Raw genomic sequence first — 20,229 nt, 5'->3', positions numbered from 1 at the left:
TATTCCCTTTCTTTTCCTTTTCTGTTTTTTTTTTTCTTTTCTTTTTTTTAGATAGGGTCTTGTTATGCAGTTTGGGCTGGCTTTGTGCTCACTTTTGCAGCCCCCACACTGATCTCCAGCTCTTAGTGATCCTCCTGTCCGGAGTGCTGAGATTATTTTTCTTTTCTTGATACTGAATAGAAGACTCCTCTGGACTTCTCTGCTACAGAAACTGAAACAGTAGCCAAGGGCTGTGGCAATGTATAGCACAGTCATGGAAAGTCCTACCTGCCCCTCTTACCTGGTCTTTCCTTCTGTCTTCTCTGTCAACTTGGCTTTAGCCACAGAGCCACCTTTGCTATCTCCAGAATGTGGCAACCGTGTTTTGTTTTGAGGCCTTTGACTTTGTTACTCTGTGGCCAGGCCTTGCCCCTAGAAAGGCAGATGGGCTCCTTTCTTGCTCCTTCATTTGCTTGCTCAAATGTCATCTTCCTAAGAAGAGGCCGTTCCCCAGCACGAATGGAAGCTACTAGCCTAGCGACTCACTCCTCTCCCACTGCTCTTCAGGGTGCCTCCTGTGCTCGCGTACACTGCTCCTCACTTCACAGACTTAATTCTTTCAACAATTCTGGCTGCAAACTAAATGGGCTGAGAGTCGAATCTAATTTCTCTGTGAAGTCAGCACTAAGCCTAAACAGTGGATTCGATTCTGTTCTCTATTCAGTCCTCACCCAGTTTGGTTTGTCAGCAGACATGGAAAAAATCCATTTTATGAATGTGGGTGCTACATATATCACCTCACTACTTACTGCTAGATTATAAATTTCTTGGAAGTAACAATATTTTTTTCTTTTTTATTTGCTTGTGCAAGAAAGAGTTTTAGTCCAAGGAGTTGCATAATATGTGAAATTAATGGGCAGTTTATTTAATTTTTATGACCATTTTATTGGGCTTTTTGCTTTGCTTTGTTTTGTCATTTGCTTTTTTGAGATGGTCTTGTTATGTCTGAGCAGGCTTTGAGTTCACTACATAGCTCAAGCTGGCTTTAAATTCAAACCCTCTTGCCTCAGCCTCCCACATTCCAGAGTGATAGGTATACGCCACTATGTACAGCATTGTTTCTATGGGGTTTTATATGCTTGGAAACAGTTTTGGTGGAAAGTATTATCAAAATAAGAATAATGAAAAAACTATGGTTTTTAAAACTAAAAGAACCTATAATTTAGTTACAGAAGAATCCAAAGGCAATTAAGTATAAAAATGTAGACAGAAAAATTTGTTCAGTTTCAGAGTACATGTCTCCTATAATTTAAAGCTCAGTGAGTTTTTGACTGCAGAAATACATTATACTTTAAAATTATATTCAGGCACTATAATTTTGACCTTTTAATAATGCTAGCTTTTTGTAGAGACCTTTCTGTATTCTTTCTTATTAATAAAATTTGTCATAAAATAAAACCAAAAATCTCAAAAACTCATAAAAATAAACAATTCAAAATTTGAATATCAAGTATTTTCATGTCATTATTTAATACTGATTATTTAATAATTGAGGTCTCTACTTCTCTATGCTTTTACCTATGAATCTTTTCAGAGCACCTAAAAGCATTTTTATTACTTCTGTGACATTTGCAAATCATTCATGTAAAAAATTTTGTTGGGGAAACAAACAAATAATTGCTTCACTAACTGCCAAGGTTGTTTGCACCTGGCCTTAAAAAGTATCTCTGGTTTTGCTTTTAAATTTTTTCTCCTTTAAATCAGATTTCTATAGTCACCCATGTAATGCCATATAATTTATTTTTTTAGTTTCCTTTCTTTCTCAATAACTTCTGCTTAATATATGTAATACTTTTCCTTCCGATCTCTCCTTCTACTCAAAGCTAAAATTGCAAACAAATAAATATAGTAAAAGAAACTCAAGACTTAGCCATAGTTTGTTTCTTGTGAGGTTAAGTATAATTTCAAGTAGTTGGAATCCAGCTGAATTCTAGCATGACCGGTGCCATTCTTTGGGCACATGTATTACACTTTCTTAAAAGAGCTTTTTCCTATCCTTTCTATCCATTTGCCTCCCACGCTTTCTTGTCCCCAGGCATTTAAAAAGGGTCATTCAGGAAATGAAATTTACATTTTGACCAGCATCTCAGTTGGTCACCCATTAAATTTGCTTGGCCTGGAAAGAGGATCGCCTTTTGATGAACGTGGCTTTTGTATTCATAGACCAAATAGCTGTTTTGTTGTCTATTAATTTATTGTCAAGTAAAAGATTGTGTTCTTTCTCTTTGATTCTGTTTCATAAACTCAGAATAAAAATGACTTCGTTGGTATACAGATCTGTGAGTTGTGTCACACGAACAGATTCTCATGAAAACACTCTGATCCGGTGGCAGAATGGCTTCACCACCACAGAGAACCCCGCCTGCTGCATCTTTCACTTGCACATTCATCAACAGCCACCCCTCATAGCTGCTGATCTGTTTGTTGTGCATTACAAGAGCTTAATCGTATGGACTTATATAACTTATAACCTTTTGAGATCAACTTAATTGTTTCAGTCCAGTGCCAACCAAGTTGTATTTATCAGTTTCATGTAAAACAGTCTGTGGTGTGGATATACCACAATTTGTTTAACCAATCACATGAAGGAGCATTTTGATTATTTCCAAGTTGTGGTGATAGCGAGTGAAATTAGTAAATGAATGTGTAGTTCTCTTGTCTTTTTTCTGTTCTTTTCTTTTTAAGGTAAGGTTTTTCTGTGCAGCTCAGGCTGGTCTTAAACTCACGTTGTAGGCCAGTCTGTGCCGGAACTCTAAGCAATCCTTCTGCCTCAGCCTCCTGAGTTCTGGGATGAGAGGCATGTGCCACCGTCTCTGGGTCACATGTAGTTCTTTAAAATAAGCCTAAATTTTTATTTTTATTAGAAAAATATCTAGGATTGGGAATTCTAGGTCATACTGTATTTAATTTTATTAGAGACTGGCTTAGCTCTTTTCTTTGGCAACTGTGTTTCTCGATTTCACTGAACCTTCTCAGATGCAGAAAATGGCTGCATTCTTCTCAGCCATTTTAAGACATTCTAGTAGTTTCTCGTAGCACTTTTCGTTTTCATTAAAACTCCTGGGCAGTGAGACTACCGCTGTGCTTTTACGATTTACTCATCCTCTCTTTGAAATATGTCTGTTCAAATATTTTTCACATTTATCATTTAGGTTGTTTTCTTATGGTTGAATTTTGAGAGCTTTTTCTGGTACTTTGAATAGAAATTCTTCAGGTATGTGATTTGCAAATATTTGGTCCCAGTTAGTAATTTGTCTTTTCATGCTCAGAACAAAGGCTTTGGCGGAGCAAACTTGTCAGTTGTGATGAAGTTTGGCTTACATTTCTATGACTATTATTTTAGTGTCACATTTTAGAACTCTTTTCCTAAACTGGCCTCAGAAAGGTGCTTTACTGCATTGATTTAAAAAGTTTAGTGCCTTTCATGTTTTAAATTTATATCCATGAATTACTTGGAATAGTGTGAAGTTTTAGTGGTTTAATTTTTTTTTTATAAATGTGTGGCTAATTGTTTGAAGACCATTTGTTGGGAGGCTATATTTTCTCCATCAGTTTATCTATAACTTTGTAAGAGCCACTGGATCATTTTGCTGCTTTGTTTGATTTAATCGATGTATCCGTGTTTCATCAAAACCTTCAGGTGTGATTGCTCTAGATTTCATATCAGAATTTTAGTTAGTGAAATTCTTCTGGTCTTTTTTTTTGTCAGAATTTGTTTGGGCTATTCTATTTCTTTGGCATTTCTCTTATAATTTTTCAAATGAATTTAACAATATCTTTGAAAAAATGTTGCTGGAATTTTAGTTGGTATTACACTAAGTCTGTAGATGACTTTGAGGAGAAACAACATCTATGTAATGTTAAACCCTCCAATCCATGATCTAATATGCTATTTGTTTAGATCTTCCTTGATTTCTTTCATTATCATTTATAATTTTTAATGCAGAGATCTAATCCATTGTATTGGAGCTCCATGTAAACATCTTATTGGTATGGTACCTATTGTAAACTATTTTTTTCAATCTGGTGTCTAATCTCCCATTGCTAGATATTTGTGTACTATCTTCTGCCTTATGAAAACCTATAGCTTCATTCTCACTTATATTCTCAGAATTTGTGTAGTGGTGTTTGGATCCGTTCTTCACGTTTGACATCCAGGTAACTGTCTGGGTCTTTATGGTGAACTGGACCACACATCATTTGTCCAAATCTCTGACGTGCTTTTTTTCATAAAAGATTCCTACATGCACAGCCTAGAGTGAATCCCAGGAACTAATGAAAACACAGAGAAGCCTTTGTCCTGGGCTTATCCTCACTATTTCTCTGGTGCTCTCCACTTTGGACTGTTGCTTCCCTTTCAAATCATCCATCCAGAGATCTTGGGTTTCATTTTCCACTCTACTGTGCAACTCCATATGCTTTGGGAGTCCCCATGGAAGAAGAATGGGACAAACAAGGCAAGGGGCATTTGCTCCACACCACTGGGGGCACAGCTCCTCCAGGAAAGACCAACTTATTTTCTCATAGTTTTACAGGAATCTGTTAATTTTCATAGTAAACTCTAAGCCCTGATTGCTGCCACTTTGACTGCTGCCCATACTGTAACTCTGAGATTTCCTCTGGCGTGCCAAAGTGGAGAAGGAAAAGGAGATCTTGCTTCATGTTTTGAGTCTGATTTTGAACCAGATCTAGAGTTTGCCCTGGAGTTGTCTCTGTCTTTGGCAAGGCTCAGTGCTGTATGTGGAAATGTGTTGAATCTAGATCCAGGACTTCCAGGGAGGAATGATAGGCATGTGGCTGGCTTTGTGGTGTTTGCAATTAGGATACTGAGCTTCAGCGCCTGGTGCTATTCACTTTCAGGGTCCTCAGATACTGAAGGGGCTCTGGTATCAGTCCAGGTACCATGACCACCTGCAGTGTGTATGTTGACATAGAGTTTGCTCACTCTGTATGTCCTACAACCAGAACCCAGCTGGCAGATTATTATGTCCTATTAATTTTCTTGTAATTTTGGATTTTACAAACCACTGCCAAAGGCATATCCTAGAGGCCAACCTTGTTTTTTCAACTTGCTTGTGTTTTTAATTCATGAAGATTGTTGATATTTCCCATTTGTTATTCAAATCAGCAAAGGTCCCTGCAGATATAAGAGCACGTTTTGATAGCATCACCAGGAGGATAAAATATGCTTTAGCTTGTGTTAGTGGAACCTGGTGTTTGAACAGTATGAGTTTTAGCAGTATAAGGAGAAATCAACAGGCCAGCTAGAACAAAAAATAAGTGGTCCACATTTCTATGATGAGCTCATGCACATTGTTTAGTCTTATGTTTCCAGTATATGACACACACGCTCATCACGGGGCATCGGCGCATGTGCATGGCATGTCTTCATGCATTTCATTTCTTCTCCCTCCTTTCCTCCAGTCTGCCCTTCCCTGGCCCCTTCCTGTCGCTGCAGTTGCCTCCCTGTCTTGAAGCTTTGTGGCACATACAGTGTCATTACAGCACTTGTCACCTTAAGCTAGAGCACCTTTCTACTTCAACCCAAGACCTTTTACTTTTGTGGCCTATGTCTTGTGAGATGGGGTGGGGGATGCGCAATCTTTGTATTTTATAGTTGAGAATTCTTTACAGAAGTTGAATTTCTTGTTTCCAGTCATAGCTGCTTCTTTATAGAAAGCCAGCATCGTAATGACGGACTTGGTTACCCAGAGTTCATTGCACTTCCCACCAAGTCATGTGCTGTGTTTTAGTGGGATGGGATTAAATAGATAGGTTCAAGCTGAAGATACTGAGCTTTCCTTACACTTTTACTAATCCTGTTATAAGGCCTTGAATGACAGACTACATAGGTAAGGTAGAGAGGAGCAATGTGTAGCGATTGTAAATGTGGGCAATGAAATAAAACATTGAAAGCGGAGATTTAGGAGGAGAACGCACCTGGATGAAATAGTGAGAAAGATAAAGGGGAACAGAAAGTACATTCTTCAGATATAACAGAAGGAAAAAAAAACTAATCGGGATTGTTATTTGAAAGGGATATGTGCAAGAGACAGGATGAAGACCCACTCAAGTTTAGTAATTTATTTCTGGAGAAAGAAAAAAATGAAGGTCAAAGTGGAATATTTTTGGTTTTGTGTTTTGGGCATGCTATTAATATGAATGAGTTTAGGTTTGGGAAAGTGAAGATTTAGCTTCAAGCAAATAAAATGAGACATGATGAAATTAAGACAAAGGAATCTGAGGTTTTAGAGTGGGAAATTGAGATCCAGCTCGGAATATAGAATTGTAGTAAATCTTTACAAAAGGGTAATTGAATCCTAAAACAATGGATGAAACCTCTGAAGGTAAGCTTGTAGTGAGAACAAGAGAAAGAATTAACCTTTGGAATGCATAGGCTGTTAATATTACTACTGAGTTGTACTTGACTACTAGTTTGAAAGTGTTACATGGATTCTGAGCTTTGTGAATTTCATCCAGAATAGAAAGAGTTTTGCTCACACGTAGTCAAACAGAACTCTCGCTTCCATAAACCCTAAGTAAATCTAGCACTGCTGTATGATTGTACGCACCTGAAAGATCACCAGAGGACTCTCACATTTACTGAGTCTGTTTGTTTACTTGTGGCCTTGGCTTATTTTCCTGTCTGTATGGGATTTTCATTTCCTAAGTCATATATCTGACTGTCTTAAATGCAAAATCTCGCAGCTGTGAATTCCTGTGTATGGTACCAGTGCTACTTTATATTCACAAAGACTGACATCGCTAATGATGGTTTTTCCCTGAGTGTTTACAGAGTCATTTGTTGGTTTGCATCTTTTTGGCATTTCCAAAATGAGAAAGTTATTTACATTTTTCTATTAACAATTCCAAAGGTATTTATCTTTTCGGTTTTTTCCCTTTCGCTCTGCTAAGAATGACAGAATATGTGGGAAAGAAATCAAGAGTGTCACTAAATTATCCTTAGTTACAAGACTGTTTTATATCCCTTTCTTTCATCTTCAAAAATATTTGTCTGTTTCAGCATGTGAGACTGGATGTCTCATTGGCAGCAGTTGGGGAATTATTTGGAAGGTCGAGTTTTGAAGAGCTTCAGTCACTAATGTATTGTGTAACTAAAAACCCAGTAGAGAAGAGTGTAGACGTGTAGTGTTAAAATTTCCCCTTCCCTGTCTCCTGTATATTGTTGGTGTGGTTAAACATTTAAGCCACTCTGCTGATGGAGAGAGAGGTCCATGACACTGTAGTATAAGACTGTGGTGGTCATGAACTATTCATCACTTTCTTTCTATGCTTCTCTGCTTTCACTAGTGATAATGACCTGGCAACATGCTGTCTGAAATGACATAGTTTTCTTCTTCTTTTTTAATCTTCATATAGGTTGAGATAGTTATGACTAAAGCCTTATGTCATTGGCCCATGATTGTTAGGAAAGGATATGAGGATAATCTGTGATTGTGATTAAGTCCTATTTATTCATTTACTTCCCATATTTGACATACTGTTGGATTTTGGGGGGGATTGGATAAGAAATTTGGGAGTGGAGAGGGGAGGCTAGAATGTGCCTGAAATTTTTCTTGAGTACAGGTCAACCCATGATGCTGTATTATGGAACTGTACTGTGATTAGAACAGGGGGTTTAGAGATGATTTTATGAGGTGGGTGTTAGAAACCTACCTTATGTTTTATAGCACAATAAATTGAAATGTTAAGTTATTAGTCCTTGATCATGTGGCTAACTCTAGCTGAAGTAGAATTTTGCCAGCCTGATGAGTAATAAGTTGAAAGCACGTTAAGCATTTGAGTTTTTCACCTCAATCTCCATGAAGTTAATTTTTTTAAAAAATGTATTTGGTCCAGGTTCTTACTATGCAGCTCAAACTCATAGTGATCCTCCTGTCTCAGCATTCCCAGTACTGGGATTGCAGACATGCACCCTTGTGCCCAGGCTCAGTGACCAGCTCAGGGTACTGGGGGCGGGTATAGCGTGTGGTGCCAGGAATCAAACCCTGGTCTCTGCACTTGCCTAAACAGGCACTTAGTCCCCTGAACTATCTTGTCGGCCCTTGAAGTTAACTTTTGAAATAATGATATTGGGGTACATGAAATGAATATTTCATTTGTGACTCTTCTAGCTGAAGAGAGGCGTAGATATCATATTCTACATGTAGCTAATGGTTATTAAGTAAATAGGAAGTGGTTTCTGCATTTTACATTCTAATTTAATAACAGGGTGAAGTGTGTTTCAGTGCCAGAATTCAGCTTGAATTTGTGTTTATTAATTCAGTCTCTTATGAATCTCAAATGATAAGACATACTTAAAGCTACTCAAAAGAGCTACCTACCTAATGTGATTTTAAGGAAAGTGATGTTACAGTTGTATAATATTTCTAGATTAAGCAACCTTCTAGCTTTGACTTCTTGCAGGGATAAAGGGACTACAGAATATAAAAAGGAAAACCCAAAGACAGAAAAGTCATTGTCATGAGTACCTAAGTACTTAAAAAGGGGAAAGAGCTATAGCTCTGAAATTATTCCCTTCTTGTATTTCCCATTTATCTATTTAGTAATTTTTAAAGATTCTTTTGTATTACAGTAGTTCTAGATTAATGTGCTCTGTTGGAAATGTAGGCTTATTTTCATATGATCTGCTATCCCTAAGTTTTTGTGTCTTTAATGAACATTTAATCACTCCTTTTCTTTTTCTTATTTCTTATGTATTTAGTACAGGGTCTACAGGTTCTCTCCACACAGATCAGACTCATAGTGATTCTCTTGTTTTCAACCTCCCAAGTTCTTGGATTACAGGCGCGCTCTACCATGCCCAGTCTTAATCGCAGTCTCACAGGGTCCTGGGGTCAGGGAGGGCACAAGAGGCTGGGGATCAAACTATGATCCCTACATTTGCCTAAGCAGGCACTTTAATCCGCTGAGCTATCTGGCCAGCCCAACTCTTGAAATACATATGCTGTGATGTCTCATACTCTTTTTAAAATTTATTCATTTTTTACTGTAGTCTTGGATATTGCAGCAATACTTCTGTAGACAATTAGCTTAAATATGAATGGACACATTAGTGACAGTAGCAGTTGGGTTCATGCTACTGCTGAAGCTTTACTGTATTGGCAAGTAGGAGGGAAGGAGCAGCAACCACCTTCATAAAGCACCGCATTACACACTTAGCACATTAGCCATCCCACAGAGCTTAGTCCTGAAGAGAGGGATGGAGTTAGAAGTGAGGACAGCTCAGCTTCTTGTGCCTACCACGACTCAGATCTCACATTCACATGTGTATGGCCATCATATCTCACAGCAGAATGTTGCACAGCCTTCCAGAGGCTGGGAAGGATCTGCCTGCTGTCTCTGATCATGTAACCCATCATCACGTTAGTCAGTGACAAAATGCACTGTTATGCATAGGATCTGTGCTCCTAGAAATGAAGGTAGCTCACCTGGAGAGAAAACGTTCTCTTGGGCTTTCACAGAGAGCAAACTGGTCAAGCAATGGCCATGACTCATCCACATGGCTGACACTGACAAAGGATCTACAAACTGCTGTGCAGGGTTTCAGGATGAATCCTGAGGGAATTTGACCGACCTTGTCAGATACAAAAGCAATGGAACACCCATCTCTGACAAAACTAAACAAAAAAGGAGGATATAAATGAAGGACCATTTTGCAGTAGAAAAAATGAAGTATAAAAATGAGGTATAAAAAGTAAAGCCATATTAATATGCTGAGCTGCAAAAGCTCAAGTTAGCAACTTTTGACATTGCCAGTCCTGTGGATAACCCACTACTATTATGGACTCCTGGCCTAATTGGATTACTTTGCTGAATTCACACACCTACAATATCAATGGAATACCCATCTCTCACAAGACTAAGCAAAAAAATGGGCAGATAAATGAAGGACCATTTTGTAGTGAAATATATATATATAAATATTTACACACAAAATATATACACACAAAATAGTATAGATATACAGCTCCTTTCTCTTAATTCAATGAGAAGAACGATTTGTACTAATGGTGTTTGGACAGCATATCATGTCTGCACCTTGTACTATGGATAACTGCTATGAAGACAACAATATGCAATGTATTAATTATTGTAACTGCCCTACTAACCTATCTTGAAACTGTTTCATTGCTATTTCTTTCTCAATAAAATTAATAATAAAAAAGAGAATAAGTAGGAAAAAAAAGAAATTAAGCCAGCTTAGTCTATTTATGCAAAATCAGATAACCTGTTTCTTTTTGAGAAGGAAAAGATAACTTGATTTGTTGTGGATAATCAGTTTTGGGAAAGAGATCTGCAAATCTCTCGGCAGAAAACAAAACAAAACAAAACAAAACCAACAGAACTATGATACTTGTGAAAGTTTGTGTTAAACTGTTTAATTAATAGGAGAATTATACAGAGATATGCCACATTATGACTTGTGACAAGGTGTTATGTCACATTGAGGTGGGAAATGGTACAATGAATTATTGAAAACCGTGTCAGAATTGGAGCCATTACAGTATTCTAGGATCCTGCAGCTTGTGCTGTCACCTGTATGCACCTCTCCTTTGTGATGAACGTTTCAGATTTGCACATGTATTTGTTAAAAGTTGAGTCAATATTATGATTGCCGCTGATTTGAAAAGTTTTGAAGCATTTTGTTTCATATAATAGACTACCTAACAATAATCCTTTTTGTTTTGCTACATATGTCATCTTTATTTTTTTCACACTATGACATTACTTGTGTATTTATTTATCACCAGGATTTATTTCACTTTTCTTAAAAACATAATCAAAATGTGCATTTTAATTTGCACACTTCATTTTATTAGAAACTTTGACCATAATCTACTAACATAATTTTTTTCGTTTCACTTAAATTATGCATTATTTTAAGAAATGTTCTGCCAAACTCCTTATGCTAGGCTTCCTTTTCCTTTTTTAAATAACTCTTATGACAATAAAATAGCACTTAAAAGGAATTGGTCTAAAGACATACACCATGGCCTTTCAGATTAAAGTCAAAAATAAATTTCACGGAAGAAATAAGGAAAGTGAAGCTGCATGTGGCCCTTGCTATTTAGTCAGGTGAGCTCAGGCACAAGTATCGCAACACATGAGACCACACAATGGCTTGCACCACTTCTTTACAGCAAGGCTCAAGAGAAAAGAATATTGTGCATGATGATGCCCATGGGATACATGGCCCCCTCACTTGGTGCATAAAATCTAGAGAATCTTCATGCGGTGGCTTGTTAATTTTGTCTTTGTTTTCATTATTATTATCAACCATAAGATTTTATGTTGTTGAAAATAATGATTACATTCTTAGTAATAAAATGACTTCCTCATTTAATATAGAATTGTTTAATGACCAATATATCTAAAGGCAATAGGAACCCAGCACTGCCACTTGTCACTTTGAAGAGGAGTTTCTCTTCTTGTCCTTCTGAACCTCACCTTCTCTGTTTGAAAAATTAAGAGGCCAAACTAGATGAGCTCTAGGATAGGTTCTGCTTTGCATGTACCTTAGCAAATGTTTGCGACACAAGAATCTCCTTTGCCTCTGTGCTAGGCAGAAAAATTAGAAAGTCAGATTTTTTGACAGTGGCCCAGCCATAGAGAGATAGGTTGATGTTCATTTTCTTTTCTGTTTTATTTAGTTGTCATTTCTGTTGCTGACACAGACACTGTCTCATGCAGATTGTAGAGGTGGGCCATGGTTTATGGTCATTGTAGAGATCAGATGGTTAGAGATAGAGCATTGATTTATTACCCAGTATTCTTTCCTCAAGCTGCTCTTGATTATCCTTAGTAGAATTAATCTTTGTGATGTAGGGTTTTTTTTTTTTGATTCATGCCTTATCTCATGAATCTGTGGCTAATTTTCATTTCAAATTAAAGACAACATCAATACCAGTAGCATGTCTTACTGTGTTTTGAGCAGTTATATAGAAAACATAAAAGCAAACAACATTACTGGTTTTTAGAAATAAACATGTTTTGGATGTGTTTGAAAGAGGAGTCTCCTATTTTCATTTCATTGATTTCTGTTTGCAGAACTTCTGATGGTGGCAAAGTGGTTGGCACCATAGAAGTCATTGCTGTGAAGATGGGGGAGATTGAAGATGGGGAAGCTGATCATATCACGACAGATGTGCAGGGACAAAAGGTAGGCTCTCCGTCCACTCGGTGCATGAATTAAATTAGAAGTGATCAGCTTTGCCAGATGCCTTTACCACTTGTGCTCTGTGGGGTTTGAAATCTCATTGTTCAAAATCAATCTGAGAAATCAGCTCTGGAAATACAGTACAACACATGTGTTTCATCCTCTAAGCCAAGGGGCCTACTTGGTTGGAACTGGGCGAACCTGTGCACCATTCGCAAACACCTTTCTCTTTGCTGCCAGCACCCTTGATTACACTGCTTATTCTCTGTTGCAGCAAAAGTATTTGTCATCATCACCTTCTGCCAGTAGTGACCCTGAAGGAGAGGGACCCTGCATTTGTGGAAGGGCTATGGCCCCAAGTAACCTTCTGCTTTCAAAGCCATTTTTATAAAGAGGTGCAATTTTAATTTGCATTTTACTTTTATGTGTAGGAGGGAAGGTTTTGCAGGAAATTTGTGCTTTATGAAATTGAAAAGAAAGAGGCAGAAAATAATATGCAGCAGAGGAACTGCTCTGGAAGGTGGGCTCTGCCCCCCGTAAGTGAAGCCACTTATTTCAAAGCCCGGGAGTAATGCATATAAACATGTGTTCAGGAGTTTCTCTTTCTTTCAGTTTCTTTTTCTCTAAGAATGAAAAGCCTGGTATAAATATAAGCCTGATTTCCTTTCTTAGGAGTGAAGTTGCCTCTTTTATTGTAGCAATTGGGACACATGGAACAGACTTAAAACTGCTTGTAATTGTTTGGAAACAGTATATATGTACTATAATTTCTGCTTTTTTTGTAAATGAACCATTTTAAGTGATAAGTACTAGTGAGCTATTTATTGGCTTATTGTTTGTTGTAGCATGTTTAGTTTTGGTAGTATGAAAATATTTGCAAAAGAGATGGTTTTCACCAACAGTTAACAAGTAAATAATGTTATAAAAAGGCTAAAACCATTGTACAAAAATATATTTTCAAAAATATATTATTTTACCCCATATGAGGTGGTCACAGTCTTTGTTCTCTGTTCCTGAAAGCTCCTCTTGGAATCCTAGCACACGCTATGAACATTGTCCAAGCAGACCTACAGTTGACATTGGGGTGTTCGCAGATGCCAGGGCTTCTTTGGGCCCTCAAGATCTCATCGGGGCATTCAAGGTCCCTATTTTAGAGCTTGGTCCCTTAATTCCAACCTGTTTTCTTTAGAGTTCATGTAAGACTCATCTTTGCCAACACTACATCAATTCTTATATTAAGATTAACTTGGTCAGCGAGAGCTTGGATACTATTCTTGGTACTGAGTGAAGAAGCTGATAGACCATTACACTCATGTCTGCAATTCTAGACAAGAAGAATAATGGGAGAAACACTTCCTGTTTCAAAGCAGAGCTGTTTTCACCAACTCTGAGTCTGCTGACTCTGAGTCTGTTCCTAACAACCAAGCCATTCTCCTCTCAGCTCACTCAACTCTTGACTCCAGACTGCCAATATTATACGGTAGGAAGAATTGAACCATGCTCCTTTTATAAATCAAGTGTGTGATACCACCGAAGTGCTACATGGTGCTTTTGGCTTAGTAATGTGAACTTTAAAAAGATGTAACTGAGCTATTTTAGAAATAGAAGGTGTTAGTAGCAGTACACACTTGGAGAATGAGTCAGAAGTTGACAAAAATGGTAAACACACCCAATATTGTTAGCATCAGTTCTGTCCTGTCTGAAGTTTTAGCATACCTTGACCTTTTCATTTGAAAAAAAAGGACTTAGAAACTATCTTGACAGTCTCTAAGAATATTCATGTTTGAATAAAGAACATGAGTAAGGTCTGATATGCATGACAGCTACAAGATGTTTAAGGAAATAACTTTATCGTAGTGTTTTTCAAAGCATGGTCCCAATCACTGGGGTGCTTTTTTAGGACTGTAAATGCATGGATCCTTCTGCTAATTCAAAATCCCTTTGAAGTATACTAATACAGTCTGTTAGCCATGGAGTGAACACCATACATGAAAAGAGAAAGTCATTGAAATAGAAATTATTCTTAAAATAATATCCCATTTACTAGTTTGCATAATTTAAAGAGAATGGAGTAGAACTTCTATTAGTACCACAATTACGTGCCCTGAGAGTGACACATGTTACCTCTTGTGTGGATTAAAGCAGATAAAAGAAAGAATGATGCTTCTATTAGTGACTGTGGACAGCTATTTAAAATACCTTAGATGGGATAGCTTAAACAATAGGAATATATTTTCATATAGTTCTGGATGGTTGTAAGGTAGAGATCCATATGCAAGTTCATTAGATTCCTGGTGGAAAACTAATCAATATTAGTTAAAGTAGTAACTATTTATTGAATATTTTCTGTCCATTTTCCATGTATCTAAATCTTCTGAGTGCTCTGAAGAATAGAGCTTTTAAACCTGCAACTTCGGAATATCATTGGGTTGAAATTGCCCTTCTGTTGAATTTGGGTGAATACAATCTCATTTTAAGACCACCTTTTAAAACAATGAAGGCCTTCCTTCACACACTAGGAAACTGTCTTTGGTTAGGAGGAATCAGGGCTACTTCCACATAGGAAACCACTGACAGCATAATGGCCTGTGCTCTATGACTCACAGGCATTGCTGAAAACATTCAGTCTAAACCTGCACATGATGTTGTTGGTGTAGCTGTTTTTTGGGAAAGAGAATGGCTCCTAGCTGTATATCCAGCTATTACCTGAAAGTGTGTCAGGAATGAATCATGAAAGATTTCCAAGCCAATAGGAGAATATTTGATTTGATTTGTCAGTAAACAGCCATTATACATGCTGGAGTAGCACAATGACATGATGAATATGGTGTTTATGGACGATTATTTTAACAGCTCTGTATAGCTTGAAAGGAGTAGAGGAAATACTGGGAATGGGTGAAGTAAAGAATTTTAAGTATATCCAAACATCAGTGGACATTGCTTCAGTGTTTTGAAACGTGCATTTCCAAACTAGCTGGGGATTCAAAGAAGCGGACCACCTGTGATTCCTGGTGGGTCTGAAAATTATTGAAAGGTTAGAATTTTAGAACAGTCTTCATGTTTTAGTGATCTAGGACCCCAATGAAAAACTATAAAAGCACATTTTTTGATTCAGTAAGTAAATAAATTTGCTATTTAATGTGCTGAATACACAATGGGGAAATTAGTAGATTATAAGAGAGTTATGTCTAAGTAACTGCTCCTGTACCTGGAGGAATAAAAGCAAAGAGAGGTGGGACACATATTACCCAGCAGGAAAGCAGCCTTGGGAATTCAGGAAGTAGCCTTAGATTGACCTGAGTGGGGTGGGGGACAGTCTGAGTCCCTGAGTTCTTTTGAGCAGAGCCATGCAGAAGATTACTTGGGACCTTTTGTTCCTCTTCTCTGGAAAACTTTCTCGCCCTTCTGTGTGTTTTGTTTGCAATTATTTGTATATATCTATTCAATTTTTTTGTGAAAATCTGTAATACACACACACACACGCGCGCGCGCACGCGTGTGCTTTTGGCTAGGGATGAAGTTAGCAAGTACTACCTCCTACTATGTTAAAACTGTTCTCTTATCAAACTCCCAGGGCCAAAAAAACATTTGTCAGTTATAGTTTCACAGGCAGCTGGGTGGCAGTGCCATGCACAGGGATGAGTTTTCTGGAACATTCTCTCCCATCATGCCTTGGTCAATAGAAAAGGAGGCACACTTCCAGGAGCCCTTTCTCTTGCCATCCAGAGAAATGTCAGCTTTACAAATGTCATGAATTTAATCTAAAATCACTTTATTTGTAAGTAGTGTTTATACTTTTTACTTATTTATTTGACACAGGGCCTTGCTATGTAGTTCATATTCACTGATCCTCCTGTTTCAACCTCCCCACCACTGGGGCTACAGGTGTGCACCACCATGCCTGGGGCCAGCACGGTACACACAGCATTCTAGGGTGGCATAGCCTGGCATATGGTACCAGGGATTGAACTCAGGTTCTTGCGCTTGCCAGGCAGGCGCTTAGACCACTGAGCTATCTCCCCAGCCCAAGTCCTTATACTTTATGAACAAATATTTGCATTGTTTTTTTGAAGTCACAAATGCTTTTGTCATCTATAATTAGAGATTTTAACATATTTTATCTTTCACGTAAAATTGCCTTTAAATTTTAGAAAAATAATTTGACTTCCATTTATCTGAAATTCACTCAGATAAAATAATTCTGTTTGTTAAATAGAATTTACTCTAGTAAGAATATACCTCTGGCAAATTAGGGAAAATCCTTTTCCTCTTTTTACATTTTCTGAGTAGTCTCCAACCAGAATTGAAATGCAGTCTATAATTATATAGTAAAAGTTATTACAGTGGTACCTCATGAGGCCCACAAGCACTTGTTTGCAAAGAATTTGGTATCAAGCAGACCACGGCCATCTTTACCACACAAACATAAATGTGTTCATCTTTTCCAATATCATAGAATCAGTTCAGTTTGTGAATCAATGTGACACTCCATATATAAAGGTGAGCAAAAAAAAAATCACAAGTTGAATTTGCAGTAAGGATGGAGAGGTTTACAAAAATGATTTTTTTCAAAATTTCTTGAAATCATGTGTATAGCCTTGCATTTTTGCAAAAAATTTTGTTTCAATTATTTTAAAGTATATTTGATTTTTGTCCTTTTCTTCTTTCCCAGTGTGCACTGGTATATGAATGTACAGCCCCTGAAAGTGTGAGTGGAAAGGATAATTTATCTTTTTTGAATGCAGGTAAGTAACTCAGTTTTGGGTAATTATACTAATGTCGTATGAACATACATTTTAATTTTCTACAAATTCAACACTAAACCAGGGCAGCATCCTGACAGCATTATTTCTGAGCATTTATTAAATGAACTGGTAAATTAGGCAAAGCCAACAGAATGGGAGCAGATTATACAATCCCATAACAAAGACGTATGCACACTTTGGCTATGTGGCAGATAAAGTAAATTATATTTGGTTATTGAATTAATATTATCTGGAGTAAGTAATACTAGAAGATAGATTAATCAATAGAAATAGAAGCTTTTATTTAGTTTCATTTTCTAATTATAACTTCAGAAAATGAACTCGTTAAAATACTACGTACATAGATTAGGTAGGAAAAATTCATAACCACATTTGTGCATTCCTTAGTGTGTATCAGCGTACTGTGTTGGTCATAATAATGTACTTTGGCTTAAACATAACACTAAGCAATGTATCAAAGGCATTTGTAAGTAAAATTCATGTGTGTGGTACAGGTAAGTTATATATAAAATTGTGAATATATAAAACTTAAAAAATATTTTGAAACGATAAGGTAAATATCATGATAATGATATTGAATAGTGATTGCTACAGTGTCAGCAGGATAAATTAATTATGTGTACTGACTTCAACAGTCTTCTTAAATATATATATATATATATTATATAATTTATATCAACATTTTACAGATAAATCAGTTATTCACTGTTCCCTATCATACAAATTAGAGTAGGTCCAGAATTTAAGCCAGCTTTGATACTCTTTAAGTAGCAAGCCACACTAAGAAGCTACCAATTATAAAGTTGCTGTCATAGTAAACTAAGTCTTGCTCTTTTTTATTGTCCTTCATGTGCTACAGTTATACAGTAACACAAGTAACATACAAATTAGGTCAATAAATGATACAAAACTTGAAAGTCTAACTAACATATAATGCCTAAAGTATTTTGCTATTTACTCTGCAAGTGGCAGCTATTAATAGGGACTAGCCGAAGGAAAACATGCATTTGTTCATTTATACACACAAATAAATCAAATTCTTTTGAAAAATATATAAAAATAATGATTCTCCTAATACAGAACAAGGAATGATATTCAAAAAAAAGGATAGCAGCTTCTGCACCTATGACCAAACTTCATAGGATTTTTAGGGTTTATTTTTTGAATATTAAAGTAAGAGGATGTGAGCAATGAATGTTTCAAGGGGTTACCCAACCAATGAGGCCATCCATGTACCACAAAAGTACCTCACAAACTGTCGACAGGGTTAAAATATCTATGGCATTTTCAGAGGATCCTCTTCACATTTATGTTTTTCACATCAAAATTTACTAAGCCCTTGTTCCTTCATTTCATTATTTCCAGGGACTCTGCTTCATTTATTAAAAATCAATTCTGAAAAATACATTTGAGTGTGATATATACTAAATTCCTATTAAATAAGGCTTCAATGACTCAGGTTATCACTCAGATAATCTCTTCTTAGCTATAAGATAATTGTAGTGATACATTCATGTGAACCTTGTGAATTTTGTCACACTAAAAAGAAACGTCATTTGAAGGTACTGAATGTTAAATTATAAATTTCAAGAGAAAGAGGATAATTGTTTTCTAAGTAAGCAAATATGTTTCTTAAGAATGAAAAAAACAGTGACAGCATATGACCAAATACATTCTTACCTCCTGGCACTTGGGTCTAAAATCTGTAAAAAATAATTGTGGAAGCTGAATGAATTCTTAGATTGCTATGTTGCTATTAGTTTTGCATGAAGTATAAGATGATGGCAACAATCAACTTGGGCTGAATGGCCGCAGATGATTCTGCAAATTAAATGCGTGTGGTAGAATGAAAAGATTTTTTTTTTTTTTTTTTGTCCGAGGAATGAAGCTTGGGAACTTGTGCTTACCCAACTGGTGCTAATTCCTGTTGAGATATCCTTCTGGCCTCAGAATAAAAGATCACAAATCACTGCTTTCCACATTTAATGGAGGTGACAGTTTTGGTGGTGACTTAGATTGAAGATATTTCTGATCTTTTTGAGAGTAAAATTTATATTTTTATGTTTATTAGTCAAGTTGGTAGTGCATAACGATTGGAACTGGTACACGTAGATCACGCCATTGGATCCTTTTTTTCCCCCTTCCCCTCCAATTCCCCTTTTTGCAAGCATAAGATTAATTTCATGGACATTTAGACTATTTCCAAAATTTAGCAATTACAAGCAATACCATTGTAAACATGGGTTTTTATACATATTACTACGATATAATTTCAATTATTTTTTTGCCCATCAACTGAGGACATTATTTAAAAAGTGATACTTTTGTACAATGGAGTACTGCTCAGCCATAAGGATCAATTTTAGATGTTGTTAGTTCTTTTGGGAAAGTACCAAGAAAGGGAATAGATAAGTGCAAATGGAGTGTCTAGTTTCAGTTCTTTGAGGAATCTCCACACTGATTTTCACAATGGCTGTGTGGGTTTATTTCCTAATATACAGTGAAGAAGAGTTCCTTTTCCCCACAGCTCTGCTAACATTTGTCATTGGTTGGATTCTTGATGATAGCCATTCTTTCTGGAGTGAGCTGGAGTGTTGTGTTAATTTTTGTCTCTTCGATGATTAATGATGTTGAAAATTTGTCATATATTTATTTGCAACTTCTACTTCTTCACCTAAGAAATGTCATTTCATTTCAGGTGCCAATTTGCATTGGGTATGGAAATTTGGTTTTGGGGTAGTTCGATCTTTTGAGATTCTTATGCATTTTAGGTATTTTCCAGATGTTCCACAGACAAGATGTTCCCTTGTCTGTGGAATATCTGGCAATTTTTCCTCCTCAGTAGATTATCTCTTTACTCTGTTAATGATTTCTTTTGCTTTGCAAAAGCTTTTTAGTAAGGTAAGATACCAACTATTGATTCTTTGTAATATTTCCCTTGCAATTGGGGTTTTGTTCTTAAAGTCTTTGCCTACACCAATATCTTCAATAGTTCCACCTATTCTCGCTTCCAGCAGATTTAGTGTTTCTGTTTTAATATTTAGATCTTTGGTCCATTTTGATTTTAGTGTAGTGCAAGGGAGAGACATGGGTCTAGTTTTGTCTTCAGCAGTGGAAATCCAGTTCTTCCAGTAACACTTATTAGAGTTTATCTTTCTTCCAGTGACAGTGGCTGGGCTCTTTGTTAAAGATAAGGTATCTGAGTGTCTTTGGAGTTGTTTCCATGTCTTCTAATCTGTTCCA

The 20,229-nt window shown here is 36.7% G+C and overlaps 1 protein-coding gene across 5 annotated transcripts in view; it reads left to right on the top strand.

Annotated features, from left to right (window-relative positions):
- Window positions 1–20,229, top strand: part of Inpp4b (inositol polyphosphate-4-phosphatase type II B) — an 872,970-nt gene that overhangs the window by 631,840 nt on the left and 220,901 nt on the right. For all 5 annotated transcript variants that reach the window (XM_023706482.1, XM_004646208.2, XM_012512698.2 and 2 more), the window contains 2 exons: window positions 12,112–12,223; window positions 16,893–16,965. In XM_023706482.1, the coding sequence (XP_023562250.1) occupies window positions 12,112–12,223; window positions 16,893–16,965 (185 nt within the window). The remainder of the gene's footprint in view (window positions 1–12,111; window positions 12,224–16,892; window positions 16,966–20,229) is intronic.

This window comes from Octodon degus, unplaced genomic scaffold (genome assembly GCF_000260255.1).
Source record: "Octodon degus isolate 3935 unplaced genomic scaffold, OctDeg1.0 scaffold00260, whole genome shotgun sequence".
Lineage (NCBI taxonomy): Eukaryota > Metazoa > Chordata > Mammalia > Rodentia > Octodontidae > Octodon > Octodon degus.
Note: the sequence above shows the minus strand (reverse complement) of the source record. Positions and strands in the feature narration are given on the sequence as shown.